Source organism: Ambystoma mexicanum, chromosome 4q (genome assembly GCF_040938575.1).
Source record: "Ambystoma mexicanum isolate Mex_15411 chromosome 4q, UKY_AmexF1_1, whole genome shotgun sequence".
NCBI lineage: Eukaryota > Metazoa > Chordata > Amphibia > Caudata > Ambystomatidae > Ambystoma > Ambystoma mexicanum.
In genome coordinates this window covers 230,613,101-230,628,061 of record NC_090928.1, presented here as the reverse complement: position 1 = coordinate 230,628,061, position 14,961 = coordinate 230,613,101, and the positions used below count along the sequence as shown (strand labels likewise).

Here is a 14,961-nt window from a genome sequence, read left to right as displayed (position 1 = left end):
GGAATGGGAGTTAGCCTTGATGGTGAGTGGGCAGTTGTGGTGAGCTAGCCCATCTAGAGTGTGGTCCTTGATGTGGGTAGGGTCAGAGATGGTGTGTTTAAGGCATAGGGTATCAAGCGCATTGTCAAGTGATTTGGCATGGAAGACTTTGGGGTAATTGAGGCCAAGGTTGAAACCACCTAGGGGGATGGCCTTGGTGGATTTTTTTAGGTTGTCTGACAGGAGGTGGGTCAATGCTGCCTGGAGGTCGTCTAATGAACCAGGTGGTCAATAGACAAAATGGAGGGTAATGGTACAGTTTGGAGAGGAGTTAAGTTTGAGGAGTAAGTAGTTGCTGTTGCTCTCTATTGACCTTTCAACCTTTCTAATAGGAATGGATTCTTTTGCTATCAAGGCAAAACCCCCTCCTTTCCAGTACGGGCGGATCTGTCGGAATATAGTGTAGCCTGGGGACAGGGGGGTGGGGAAGTGCTAGGGAGAGGGCTGGGCCAGAGGATTCATGGAGCCTAGTGATAATGTCATGTATGTGAAGAGCATGGGCGAAGAGGCAGCGTGTGTTGACGAGAGTGCAGCTGAGTGAGGTGTACTGTGTTGGACTGGTCTTCAAAGGGAGGTTGGCAGCAGTGGGTGTAGGAGGGATGCGAGTATATACAACAAGAAATGCCACTCAACAGCTACCCACCTACACACGCACTATGTGTGTCTAGCTGCAAACAGTGCTACCAATCATGTCGGTCAATGGATCAAGACAGGAACAATAGAGATAATTTAATCAATAACTATAAAAACACTCGGAACAGTTTCCATATAAAAAAGACAAAAGTACATTTTGTTTACATAAGATATCACATAAAACAACGTTCTGTGAAAATCACTGATTGTGATGAATAAATGCTACCACAATTCCCAAATTCTAACAATATTGTGAGGTTAGTAAGGGTGTGTGGTGGACATTTCGTATGTCTCTAATTCATATAACTTGTCCTTGGCTCTGTCGACACAGAGAAATGTGTTTCTGGGAACTAGCAACACATTTTTTTATGAAACACTCTATAGCCAACTTAAACCACTATTAGATGTGTGCTGAACCCGTCTTCAGGACGTTAAATGATGACACCAAGATTTTGATGTCAAGAAAGATTCATTGGTTGACCCTTCGCATTATGCAATCTAAAAACCAAAACAGAAAAAGCGTGTTGGTGACATTGTTAAAAACCCGAAGTGGGGTATCATCTCTCTATACGTGTGCACAAGCAACTATTGACACTAACCTTCTGATTACTTCATTGGCGTGTGTGGCATCGAATTGGGTAGGCATGTAGACCAAATTCGAACGTTAAGGCTGTGGGTTCTCACAGTCGTTGAAACTGAAAAGCAAGTATGAGATGGACCTTGTAAACTCAATCTTGCGATTTTGCATCTGCTTTTTGTTGCTTTTTTGCACAGCTTGGTGCAAGTTATATGATAGGTACACAGCAATCTGAGTGGAGTCTGTTCTTGCGTAAATGATCCTGGTCTTGCACAAATGATTCATTAAGCACTGTTCAGGTCCAATACATATTGTCCTGATCTCTTTAACAGAAATGAGTACAACAGTTGTAAAAATCTAGTTGAATTAGGCCTTTAAAGCATGCCTTTAATCGGGCCTTTCTCAGGTACAGTTGCCATTTTTGATTTCAAGATGGCGCACAATTTGCACCATTCTGATTGCTCCTTCAGTCAGAGTCTAGTTCCACAACCCATCCGCAGAGTTATATCCGGTTGTTTCAATCAGGAACCACTGCGAAAACAGACGGTGTGGCAACCAAACTAACAAAGATATACAAAGTAGGTAAGCGTTCGCATGCTTCCGTTACAAAATAACTTTTAAGTTGAATGCAATGCTTCGAGTCACTGACTCAGAGCTATTTGTTCCAGAAATCAAATCCACGGCAATCTCCTTTAACGCTGGGCACAACACGCGCATTCCGCGGCTAGCGAGGTCATCGGAGGAATTATCTCCATTTGCTGAAGGTAAATTTATGATTTGAGCACTTCATTTTACACACGATGGAAACGTCCCTAGCAGTTTGAAAATACAAAATGTAAATGAATGTCTAATAGACAGTAGTCTATATTGGGCCCTTACATTAGTTTCAGATTGCTGTGTACCTATCATATAACTTGCACCAAGCTGTGCAAAAAAGCAGATGCAAAATCGCAAGATTGAGTTTACAAGGTCCATCTCATAATTGCTTTTCAGTTTCAACGACCGTGAGAATCCACAGCCTTAACGTTCGAATTTGGTCTACATGCCTACCCAATTCGATGCCACACACGCCAATGAAGTAATCAGAAGGTTAGTGTCAATAGTTGCTTGTGCACACGTATAGAGATGATACCCCACTTCGGGTTTTTAACAATGTCACCAACACGCTTTTTCTGTTTTGGTTTTTAGATTGCCATAATGCGAAGGGTCAACCAATGAATCTTTCTTGACATCAAAATCTTGGTGTCATCATTTAACGTCCTGAAGACAGGTTCAGCACACATCTAATAGCGGTTTAAGTTGGCTATAGAGTGTTTCAGAAAATGTGTTGCTAGTTCCCAGAAACACATTTCTCTGTGTTGACAGAGCCAAGGGCAAGTTATATGAATTAGAGACATACGAAACAGCCAAATGTCCACCACACTCCCTTACTAACCTCACAATATTGTTAGAATTTGGGAATTGTGGTAGCATTGATTCATCGCAATCAGTGATTTTCACAGAATGTTGTTTTATGTGATATCTTGTGTAAACAAAATGTACTTTTTTCTTTTTTATACGGAAACTGTTCCGAGTGTTTTTATACTTATTGATTAAAAAAATGTTTCTCTCTATTGACTCTGTCTTGATCCATTGACCGACATAATTGGTAGCACTGTTCGCAACTAGACACACCTAGTGCGTGTGTAGGTGGGTAGCTGTTCAGTGGCATTTCTTGTTCTATATGCTTGTATCTGGTCCTCAGCCACACAGGCCCCTAAAAAAAGGACCCCCTAGCTCTAATCGCTTGCATTTCCCCCTGGAGGGATGCGAGTGTAATCATGCGTCATAGGAAGGGTTGTGACTATAGGCATCAGCAAGTTATTGGCAGCATTAGGCATGGGTACATTGTTGGTCAGCAGATGGCAACTATTTGGTGCAATCTCAATATGGGCAGGCATCAGTCTTGGGTACATCTACAACATTAGGCATGCAATGAGGGTGGGCATCAGTATTGGGTACATCCACAACATTAGGCCTCAAATGAGGGCTGGCATTAGTAATAGGTACATCCATAGCATTAGGCATGCAATGAGGACTGGGATCAGTATTGGTTCCATCCACTGCATTAGGGACGAAATGAGGGGTGGCAGTGGTGGTCATGCAGGCATAACTCGTTGACAGGGGTGTGCTCATAGCAGCAGGAATAGGAGAGGCTCTAGTGACATTGGGCCTAGGCATGGCATCAAGAGCGTGAGGTAACTTGGTGGTGAATACAGCGTTGTGCAGCAACAGGGTACAGGTTACATGGGGTGAGAGCAAGGTGTTAGCCACATCAGGCCTAAAGGGGGTGCGTATCATTTTGTGACCTGGAGAACGGTCACCAATTCGGGTCTCCAGATTGAGTCAGCGACAAGAGTCATTGGGGTGCCTGTAGGGCTGCAGGCCCGCCCTAGGTGGGTTGTCACGGCACTGCTGGTAGTCACATGAGGCAGCGTTGTGATGAGGCTGTGGATCCGAGTGTTCGTAGTTAGGTTAGGGGAGGCTAGTGAGCCCCTGTGGGTGGTCCAAGTGCAGTGACTGGTAAAGTATTTGGGACCAAGGGTTGAGGTTGTGGTCCAAGACCTAGCCGGTTGTTGCGGGTGTTAGTATCTACGGGTGTAGATATGACGGTCATACGACTTGTGCGGGTGCGGAGTCGACCGCATCTGGTGGATGGTGTGGGACAGGTTGTGGCTGGGTCTCTATTGCCCAATAGGTGCGATCAAGTGGCCAAAGCGGGAGAGGAGTCACAGCATGAGCCGGGGCCTCGTGGGGCAGCTGGTGGCTTACCTTTGAATTGTGTCTGGTGTGGAGTCGGCGGGTGTGTGTGTGTGTGTGTGTGTGTGTGCGTGCGTGCGCAGAGAGCAGCGTAGGCCTTTCCTTCAGGCCTTCCCAGCACGGCTTTGCCTGCCGGCTGTGGAATGAAGTTTTTATAGCGTGGCTGCAGGTAGGCAGCTATTGGAGCCAATCCAGGCCTGCAGCGGTGAATATATTAGAATCCTCCCTGTTGTGGTTGCCATGGGGACGACAGCGATCTAAGAAGGCCAGATATGGTTTTCTAGCCCGCGAGGTGGGGCGGGGGGGGGGGAACACTGTGGTGTCCCTCGTGTTGCTCTGCTTGGGGGAACTTTCTGCAAATCAGGCGGTGCTTGCAGCAGAGCTGCCAGTTCAGGCTTGCATTTTGCCTGCACCCCATGGTCCCAAACCCTTTCTTCAAGCAACAGCATCCTCTTCAGAGAAGCTTTTTCCAGGGCAGGCTATCCCAACTGGATGGGAAAGAGTGAAAGCAGGATTCTGGAGTACTGCATGCACCAGAGTGCCGAGGCTCCCTGATCATCCAGTAAGCTCAGTACGCTCTTGGAGCAATATCTTTGTTGAAAGGGTTTTGTGTTGCAATGCTTTTACAACAATTCAAAAGAAGCTACAAACTCACAAAGTAGGTAAACTGAAGATGTATCTGATAATCTGAGACAAAAGAACATAAAACCTGAACGGTTATTAAAACATAACATCATTAAACAGATGTTTACATGTGCAAACATACATCTGCCAAATTGTAAATCATACCAAGATCTGCCCCTGGGAACAAACATCAAAAATGTATTTGGAGGCACAAGCAAGAAAATTATGTTACTAGAAGTGTCAGAGAAAGGTGGGCCTTTCTATCCAAAAAGGTCACTATCAATTTGCAAGGAGCACATGAAATTATTTTCTTAGCTAAATATTGATACTAATAGATTTCTGTAATTAGTGAATGGGACAATTCTATTTTGAATTTCACAAATACATTTTTCCAAAGACCAACATGTCCAGCTTTCAGATAGGCAAACAAAAATAGGGTTGTTCTTTGGCCTGGTCAAAAAGACTTGGTTGCATAAATACATAGCATGCTCGTCAATTGAAAATATGCTCATGCTCCACCAATAAAGCCATCTTCCCTCAGTCTATAGAAAACTCATAGGTAAAAATCTATAAGTATCACTTCGGAATAATTATAGGTTGCCTGTATTCAGTGACCTGTAATTTATACCAAGTGGTTACCCTACTGTGTGTATGAATGCACAAGTAACAGATTACACCATCATTGCAGATACAATAGTATTTTCAAATTGTTACCTAACAGAAGATGCTGATTCATGCAATCAAAAAGAATCCCTCCAATCATCGAACCGCCAAGATACCCAAATGACCTTCCAACAATAATGTAGGAAATATTGGCCACATTGGAATTCACATTCTTTGACAAGTCTTTAAAAGTCGGCCCCAGAACAGCAATGGCCATTCCCTGGAAGAGGAAAAGAAAGAAAAAACAACTAAGCCTCATGGTTTTGGTTCATACACAATGCAGAAAATATGTAAATTGTCAAATGAACACCACACGTGTGTTCAGTCCAGAGACACAATAATGAAACTGGCATCTATGGAGTAATTGTACTGAAAAACAGTTTCAGGGGCGATTTTCTTTAGCAAAAACGTATTAGGTTTTTAACTGATGGAAACAGCATAAAATCAACGTCAGAGATGTCAGTTTTACAAGCAAAGGGAAGGATTGCATCGCTATACTTTAATCATTAGTTAATTTACAGCACTAACCTCAGGTAAAGGTCTAGGCATCCTTATGAGATAGCCATCAATGTAATTATCATCCATAGATGAGGAACGTATAATCATAACAGACATTACAGTTAGAAAAAATATATATTATAGTTTAAAAGAACAAAATTACTTACCCGTTCTAATGTTCTTTATACTGGATCTTGCTCCCAGATTCCTCATCTTTGATATACCGATATCCTGCTTGCAGCTTCAGAGATTCTTTCTACAGCAGAGGGTGCCTGCCGTGCGTCTTGGAGTCGATGTTGCTCAGCAGCTTCCATTCCCACGCTTGGACGGAAGGTCAACATTGGTATAAATAGCATGCACTGCGCCAGTTGCCTCAGTTCTAGTTTTACCCCCCTTTCGCACAGCCGACTTGAGGATCCATAACCCGCATGGACACTGAAAGAGAAGTATAATACATTCACCCACAGTCAGAGGGGTAGGCTTGAAGGGCGATGAGGAATATCCAGTAAAAAGCACATTACTAGGGTAAGTAATTTGTTCTAATGGATTGCGTCCTCCAAGGATTCCTCCTCTTATCAACTCCCATCGCAGTTAGACAGAAGGAGATGGAACCAGTGGATTTTGTTACTGGTTTATGTTGTGCAAAAGAGCTTTGCCAAACCTAGCGTCCTGACCCGACAAGGTGTCCAGGCAATAATATTTTGAGAAGGTCTCCATCAAAGACTAGGTTGTGGCATTACAAATGTCCTGTACCGGTACACTTGTTTGCAGAGCCGAAGTAGTTGCCATTCCTTTGATGAAATGTGCCCTTACATTTTCTGGGACATCTTTCCCAGCCAAAGAATAACATTCTGAAATGGACAGAATGATCCAGCGTGACAAGGTCTGTTTAGTCACGGCTTGACCCAGTCTGCGTCCAGTGTAACCAACAAAGAGTTGATCGCCTTGCCTGACATTTGCCAATCTGGCAAAATAAAAACTTAAAACCATTTTTGGATCAAGTTTGTGCAACCTCGTTTCCTCCTTGGAAGGAGGAGGTGGTGGATAAAATGCTGGTAAGGTAACCTTTTGTGTCAGATGGAATTCGGACACCACCTTGGGAAGGAAGGAGGGACAAACACTCAAAACTTCCTTCTCCTTGGAAAATGTAACAATAAGGTTTACATGAAAGCCTGTAGCTAACTCACGTAGCAAGCAGAAGCGATGACAACTAGGAAAGTTGTCTTAAATGTTAATGAGTGGATGGGAATGAAGAGGTTCAAATGGAGCTCCCATCAAAAATACCAAATAAAGATACCAAGCCGGAACTATGAAAGGGACGGGTGGGAAAATACTCAGTCCCTTAAAAAACGGTATGACAATGGGCATTCTGAAATAAGAGCATTGTTCTGGTGTGCGAATGAAGATTGATAACGCTGCCAGGTAGCCCTTGGCTGTGAACACCTGTAGCCCCCGATAGGCCAGGTGTAGCAAAAAATAAATACAACATTTTTTTAAAAAGCACTGTAGGGGTATCACAAGGAAAAGGATCAAATCTTTAGCTCTACACCAGCTGCGAGACTTATTCCAACAGCAGCGATCTAGAGATTTTGTTGCTGGCCTTGTGGCAGAAAGCAACACCTCCATAACATCTTGCGGGAGGTCCCAGTCTTTGCATCTTAACCTCTCAGGAACCAGGCATGATGGTTTAGAGTTCCGATTTCTGGGTGAAGAAGACTGTGTCCCTCTTGTGACAGCAGGTCCACTCTGGGGAAGAAGGAATGGAGGGCAGATGGACATGTTTAGATGTTCTGGGCAACACGTCCTCCTGCACCAATACAGAGTAACCAGGATCATGGACTTGCCGAACGTCCTCAGCCTCCCGATATGAGGAATAACGGGGACTGGTGGGAACACGTACAAGAGTGGAAATTCCCATTCTACCACGAACGCATCCCCCAGAGCTCCACTGAGGAAATTTCCTAGAGCAGAACAGGTTGCATTTCCTGTTGATACTGGATGCGAACAGATCCACATGAGGGGTTCCCCATATGGCAAATATCTCTAAAAACATCCTGAGCAAACTCCCACTTATGGGAGACTGTACTCTGCCTGCTCAGAGTGTGTTCCGTTGTGTTCTCTTCTCCGGCTAGGCGACGGTCAACAGAGATTCTGGTTTTGCAGTGCCAAAAACTAGATCTGTATTGTCTCATGCACCGTGGTAGTGACCCTACACCCCTTTTGTTGAGGTAATGCATAGCCACTGTGTTGTCCGTCATAATCAGGACGTTTTTACCCTGTGTGGATGGCAAAAAGGCCATCAGAGGCATTCTGATTTCCCTCAGCTCTAAAAGGTTTTTGTGTAGTCTGGATACCAGTGCGGACCAAACACAGATGATCGTGAGATCGTTCATGTGGACTACCCATCCCATGGTGAGATCGTTCATGCGGACTACCCATCCCAAGAAGGAAGAATCTGTGACTATGATCATCATCTGGCCAGTGTTGCCAAAAGGGATCCCCCATCATCCCATTCTCTTTGCAAGCCCAACACCGGAGACCCTGCATGACTTTGCTCGGCACCTGAAGAAGGTCCGTCATCCTGCTTAAGAATTGGGACCAATGGGATCCGAGGGCCCACTGGAGGGACCTCATCCTTAAAAGAGCCTCTGGCACCAGGAAAATGCAGGATGCCACGAGGCCCAGCAAACTCAGAAAATCGAAAGTCAGCAGATGTTGGGCATTTTGAAATCTTGTCACCATCTGCAAGATATGTTGCGCCCTCAACTTGGGAGACAAAGCCTTCCCCCAGGAAAGAGTTCATGACTGCTCCAATTAATTAAAGCTTTTGGGAAGGCACCAGGTGGGACTTCTCGAAGTTGAGAGAGTGAGAGAGAGTGAAAGAGAGAGAGAGAGAGAGAGAGCGAGAGAGAGAGAGAGAGAGAGAGAGAGAAGTCCAGTCTGTGGAGACAGTGGCAGATGCGGTTTAGAAGGTCAGAGAGCCTGTTCGGGAGAACAAGCTCTGATCAGCCAATCGTTTAGGTAGGGAAAGAGGTGAATCCCTTTCCTCAGATCGTTGCAACCACCACCATCAACTTGGTGAAACCCCAAGGGGCGGAGAGGTCTGCCTGAAAGGCAGTACTCAAAACTGAAAGTGAGAACTGCTAATGGCGAACCTCAGGTACTTCCTGTGCTTGGGGTGTAGAAGAACATGAAAATAAGCATCCTAAAGATCGAGCAACACCATCCAATCCTGGAGCTGAAGGGCCTGGAGGAACTGCGAAAGAGTAATCATCTTCAACATGTCCTTCCTAAGGAACTGGTTTAGGCGTCTTAGGGCCAAGATGGGTCGCAGGCCTCTGTCTTTCTTAAGAAACAGAAAATAAGTGGAGTACCAACCATGGTATTGCTAGGCTACTCGTACCCTCTCAACGGCACACGTCACCAGCAGTGAAAGAATGTTCTGCAAAAGGAGCGGGTCTGGTTCCTGAAGAGATTGCACACGCCTTTTTAAAAACGGGAGTCTGTACCCTTCAGCACTGTCTGCCTTACCCAAACATCCAAAGTTATGTGTTGCCATTCTTTGAGATGCAGAGTTAACCTGACTCCCACCGGAGTCTTGTGAGTGAAGCACTCAGTGATTTTGGAGCGGTCGCTGTGGCAGAAGGTAATGAGGGAGTGACTTCCTGAGCCTTTTACTCCACGGCCTCGTGGAAACTTCCTTTTGTTTCTACTCTTCCGAGAAGCAAAAGAACGCCCTCTCAAACTCTGGGAAGGTGGAGTTGCGGTTGAGTGACTACTGGCTGCACGTAAAGATTTTACAGCTGCCTTAGAAGCTTGCACCTTCTTTGAGCTTTTGTCAGCCTTTGCCCCAAAAAGGTTTGACCCATCGAAGGGCATGTATAAAAGTAGCACATCAGGAGCAAATCCATATTTGGACCAGCCATACGAACCTGCTTGTGACTGCACTTGCTCCTATAGCGCGACCAACACACTCAAGCATCCAGCGCCAATGGGAGAGACCAACATGCAGCCCACTTAGCGTCATTGATGATTTTCATAAATTCATCCCTCATTTCCCCTTCAGGAATATTCTCAACTGCTTGGGAGACAATATCTGTGTATTTGGCTAACGCGCACAATGCATTAATGGCTTTAAGCGCCATACTCCCAGCGGAGAATACCCTTTTTCATAGCACGTCATATTGCTGGTCATCCCCATACAGTGGGATGGTAGGGTAAGCAGCTGCTTTAGATGTAGAATTTGCAGCTTGTACCACCAAGCTATCGGGAGTAGGGTGCCTGGAGAGAATACCAGGGTCAAAAGCTGATGGCTTATATTTTCTTACCAGCTCCTTGTTGACAGCAGGACTGGCAACCGATTTTTTGCCAATTTTCCAAGATACTATTTTTGAGTGCACAGTGGAAATATCTGCAAGGTCATCCTGTACTATATCCTTTGCAGGACATCCCCAACACAAATATTCAGTGACCTTGTTACTCACCGACCTGTAAGCCGCACTTTAACAGCCAAGTATGGTGCAGCAAATTCCTCTTCTGGAGGATTGTCTAAACCACTGGCTTCCTTGAGGCAAATAGCAAAGTCCTCATTTTGAGATTCCCCTGAAATGAGTTTCACTGGGACATTGGGTGTACCAAAAACATTCATAGCAGAAGGGTAAAAATCTTCTTAGTCATCAAAAAAAAAAAAAAGAAATTTGTTCCAAAGGACTTCAAGAAGTCTCTTTGACAATGGTTTACATGGTGGTAAAACCTGAAGATGCATCAGAGCATGACATTGATGGCTTTGACGACAAAGACTTCGATGTCGAATCCTTCAATAGTGAATATGTAGAAGCCTTTGATTTCAATGCTTCTTTTGCTGTTGATGTCACTCAATTAGGCATCTCAGGCTTTTGACCTGGAGCGTTAGGGTGTGAAGTGGAAGCCTTAGATGTCTCCCTGCCGGCTTTAGAAGGGACAGTGGGATCGCTAGCCTTTTTCTGCACTTCGAGGGACCACGAGGGGCCACCTTCGACAAAATGTCAATTTTCTGAAAAAACTTCTTAATTTGCTGCTGAGACAGACAAGTCTGGGAAACGTACCTTTCTCCTCTCGGGTGTGGAATACGATGACGAATAATTATGAAGTTTCTTCTTGGATTTTCTTAGAGAAGAGCAAGACAGGGACCGAAGTTAAGATTGGAAAAGCAGGAGCAAGAAACATCTCCTGGGTATTCACTATCAATTAGTGACCAGAAGCTACGACAGGGGAAAAAAAGGAGCTCGTACTTGGCGTTCCACAAATCTCACAAATCTGACTTGTACATGAATGAATTGTGTCCATTTTTTTAATTTATGAGCTCATATGCTTTAAATGCCATATAGACATGTCCTAATGTTTATCGATTGTCCCAAACTCAAAGTTAAATTCATGTATGTGTTTTTTCAGCATCAATTTGACTAGGGAGCCAAAAGTAGCTCCGGGTCCCTGTTGGCGTCACGCTACCCAGGCTCTTCTAAGAAATAAGCACAAGCTAAATAGCTCCCTGCTCCCCTCAATTTTGAGCCCTAGACAATTAAGAGTGAAGCGAATCGTTCCTTGACCACAAGCACTTACAATGCTGAGCGTTTCGTATACTTTTGAGCAGACTTCTCTCAAACTCTCATCTTTTGAGAATTTCCTCTTTGAAGGAGTAGAGGATGGGAATTTTGACGCTGACCAACCTAAGGTGAGCTTAGACTTCCTCTCCTTCAAGGCATTGCTAATCATGGACTGACGGGAACCATAGTCGACTTTGAGCTCTTCACCGAGACACCAGAGGCATATCCTGTCCAGATCTGTGATCGACACCTTTGAGTAACAGTCAGCACACCTCTCGAAACCAGTGTACAGAGTAGACATACTTGAAGATAACAGAACTACACAGTGGAAAAGAATCGCTGAGTCGACCCGTTACAAAGCGTGCTATGCATGTGGAAAAACAGAACTGAGGCAATGAGCGCAGTGTGTGCTATTTATACCAACGTCCGAGCACAGAATGGAAGACGCTGGGCTGTGGGAAATTGACTCAACTACACTCTCTACTGTCGGACATCACTAGTGAAAACGATATGCTGCAAATATTTTAATGACGTTGGTGGGCAGCGTAGCCCAATGTTCCCAATCATCACTCACATCATAACGTTATCCAACGCAGAACCAGGAACATAACATTACAGCAAACTTTTCTTTTGCACAAACAGGGCAAAAAATGCATATTTCAAAGAAAACAACGATAATCTGAATGGTAGCAAGTACTTTTATTTTTGTCATAATGTTGAAAAGAGGAGATTATGTCCACAAAAAAATCTTATAATGATGATTCCGTTCAGAGAATGATTAATCACAGTATTTGTATTGTTCAGAGAAAGTTCTTATTTTCCACGACTAATTTTGGATCTACAGATATTGCGATCTGTTAGTGAGAAGAGCGGAGTGCTTTCAGTTTCGAATACAACACTTTCACATCTGCACGTTTTCGTAATGTATAGGCTGCCATGTTGCTCCTTGTTACTGCAACGGTGAAAGGAGAGATTGGTGTCTGGCGATAATCCCAGATAATGGTTATCACAGATGCATTGTCCAATTTCAGGTGGCAAAGCCATCAACCGAAGAATCACACCATGACAGGCACACATCGGTACAATGCAATTGTGTAAGATCGAGAATAAAAAGAAATATTTCAGTACCCACTTTTTAATATAATATCCACATGACAAATCTGTTAAAACTGAATTCCAGTTATAATTAATGCATACAATTTCTATTCTTTGCGTCAAATTGATCATCTGCGACATTGCTCATCGTGTAGCATACAGCACACTTGCCATAATCCCTTGCCCACACATTAATTCAAACTTTGCTTACATTGTGTATTGAGCTTCCATTGTCCCTATGTGACGGATTACCAACTGCTTCGAAAGACTGATCTCATCAATAGAAATCTAACTTTCCTATGTCTGCTTTCAACATAGTGAAGCTCAAATTCCTTGTGGATATTCACATTGTGTCATTTAAATTGTTAGTGTGGTGCATTGAAGGCCAAATAACAATGAGACCCTTTATCCAGTGCTCACAGCGAGTTCCGTTTCAGAGAGTGCACCTGCCACAAAAATGAACAATATTCATGTCATGCTGTGCGGTGAAACACAAGGAAATATTTTAAGTATTCTGCATAGCAAAATAATTACTACCATTCTAACAGTAACAACTCACCTGCTGACAACATGTTCGGATTCTTTCACAGATGGGCCTAGTTGAGGTGTAGACAGGCTCGGACTGCCCTGTACGGCAATAGTGGGGGAAAAAAAGCAAAACAATAGTGTGGGGCAGTTTTTGGGGTGAAAGTGGGGCAACTTTGTATGGCAAAAAACAGAATTAGAACACACATCAGGAAAAAAAGCTTTTGCACCTTGACCCCAATACGCATCCTTGAAAAACAAAATTGTTTATTTTTTTAGTTTTGGACAATATTGTAGCCTTTGTGGCTATGCATCCTATCACAACATTAATCAATGCACCAAGTTCCCAACAACTGATAAGTATGGATTGCTGTTCGCTAAGTAGCTAATCGCTACCCACCTTCACTGCGTTTTATAAACTCGCAAACTTCATTCAGTAATTTTACTTGACCTATAGAGATTGTTACAGCATGGAACTTGGATGAAAAACGGTGGGATAATATATAGAGGCGACACAGGTTTTCCCGGAATGATGATGTGGCATTTATAACGCACCTATACACAAGTGTTTCAAGGCGTGACAAGGCAAGGGAGGGGAACAAAACGGAGGACAGACAACAATCAGAGGAGAGGAGGAGAAAAAGCAGAAGCAAAGAAGAAAGGTTGTGAGGTGCTTCTGGAACCGGAGATGGTTCTCCTCAAGTTTAAGAGAGGCAAGGAGGCTGTTCGAGGGAGGCACCAGCCGAAGAAATATCTACCACCAACTCGTTGCTCGGAGAAGCAACTGACCCTGAGGGAGTTGAAGGTCGATGAGCGAAAGCTTGAGAAGGAAGATATTTAGGGAGAGAGAGTTGAAGGTATTGAGGCCCCAGAAGGCCTTGTGGACGATGCAGAGGGTTTTGAACTTAATCCTCACAACCACTGGAAGCCAGCCCAGAGATTTCAGTCCTGGAGAGATACGATCCCTGGGCTTGAGGCAAAGGACAAGTCTCGCAGTCCTGTTCTGGATAAGTTGCAGAGGGCGGAGAATAGAAGCAGGCAGATTTAGAAAGAGGCTGTTGCAATAATCCAGACTAGACAGAACCAGAGCTCTGGAGACAGTGAGCTTCTGGGTGAAGGAGAGGAAAGGAAGAATACCTCTGAGGAGCTGCAGCTGGTAGTGTGACTTTTTAGAGACGTCAGAGATGTGAGGGGAGAAGAAGAGTGTGGAGTCGAAGATGACCCCGAGATTTTTTGTCTTGCAGGTGGGAGCAGGAAGACTGCCAAGAGAGGCCGGCCAGAGAGCTGCAGGAAAGGAGGGAGCGGGTGTGCCGATGAGAATCTCAGTCTTGCTGGCATTAAGGCAGAGGTAATTGGTAGCACACCATTCCTGGATAGCAGACAGACAGTCAGAGATCAGGGCAGGTGAGGGGGCGGCAGAGGGTAGTAGCCTGAAAATGAGCTCGGTGTCATCCGCATAGCACTGAAAGTTGGGGCAGAGAGTGGCGATGTGATGGGCAAGGAGTGCCAGGTATTGGTTGAATGGGTGCCAAGGCTGTGAAAGGGTGGACAAAGGACGCGTGCACGGTTGCACCAAGGGCCACACGTGCAATGAGCAACTTAAAAATAAATAAATACATCAATACAATTCCTGCATGTTGATTGGGAGTACAGTTTTGAAAGGCTTGCTGGATTATGCGTACATCTATTACAACAATCATTGTTTTCTACATCGATTTGACTTTGATTTGATGAATATTTGTAAGGTGCCTATACAACAAATAGTGTCACGAGGCGGGAGAAGACAAAGTGGGTAGGGGAAACAAGGGGAGTAACTTAAGAACAATAAATAAACAATAGTAGTCAGATTAGGCCTCGTCACATTTGTATTGTGAAAATGCAGTTAGAAGTGAAGGAGAGAGAGAGGAGGGCGGGTAGGGGGAGGAA

General features: G+C 44.4%; 1 protein-coding gene across 2 annotated transcripts in view; it reads right to left on the bottom strand.

Moving 5' to 3' along the window:
• MFSD4B (major facilitator superfamily domain containing 4B) overlaps positions 1-14,961 on the bottom strand; it is a 323,877-nt gene that overhangs the window by 242,252 nt on the left and 66,664 nt on the right. For both annotated transcript variants that reach the window (XM_069607773.1, XM_069607774.1), the window contains one exon: positions 5,387-5,555. In XM_069607773.1, the coding sequence (XP_069463874.1) occupies positions 5,387-5,555 (169 nt within the window). The remainder of the gene's footprint in view (positions 1-5,386; positions 5,556-14,961) is intronic.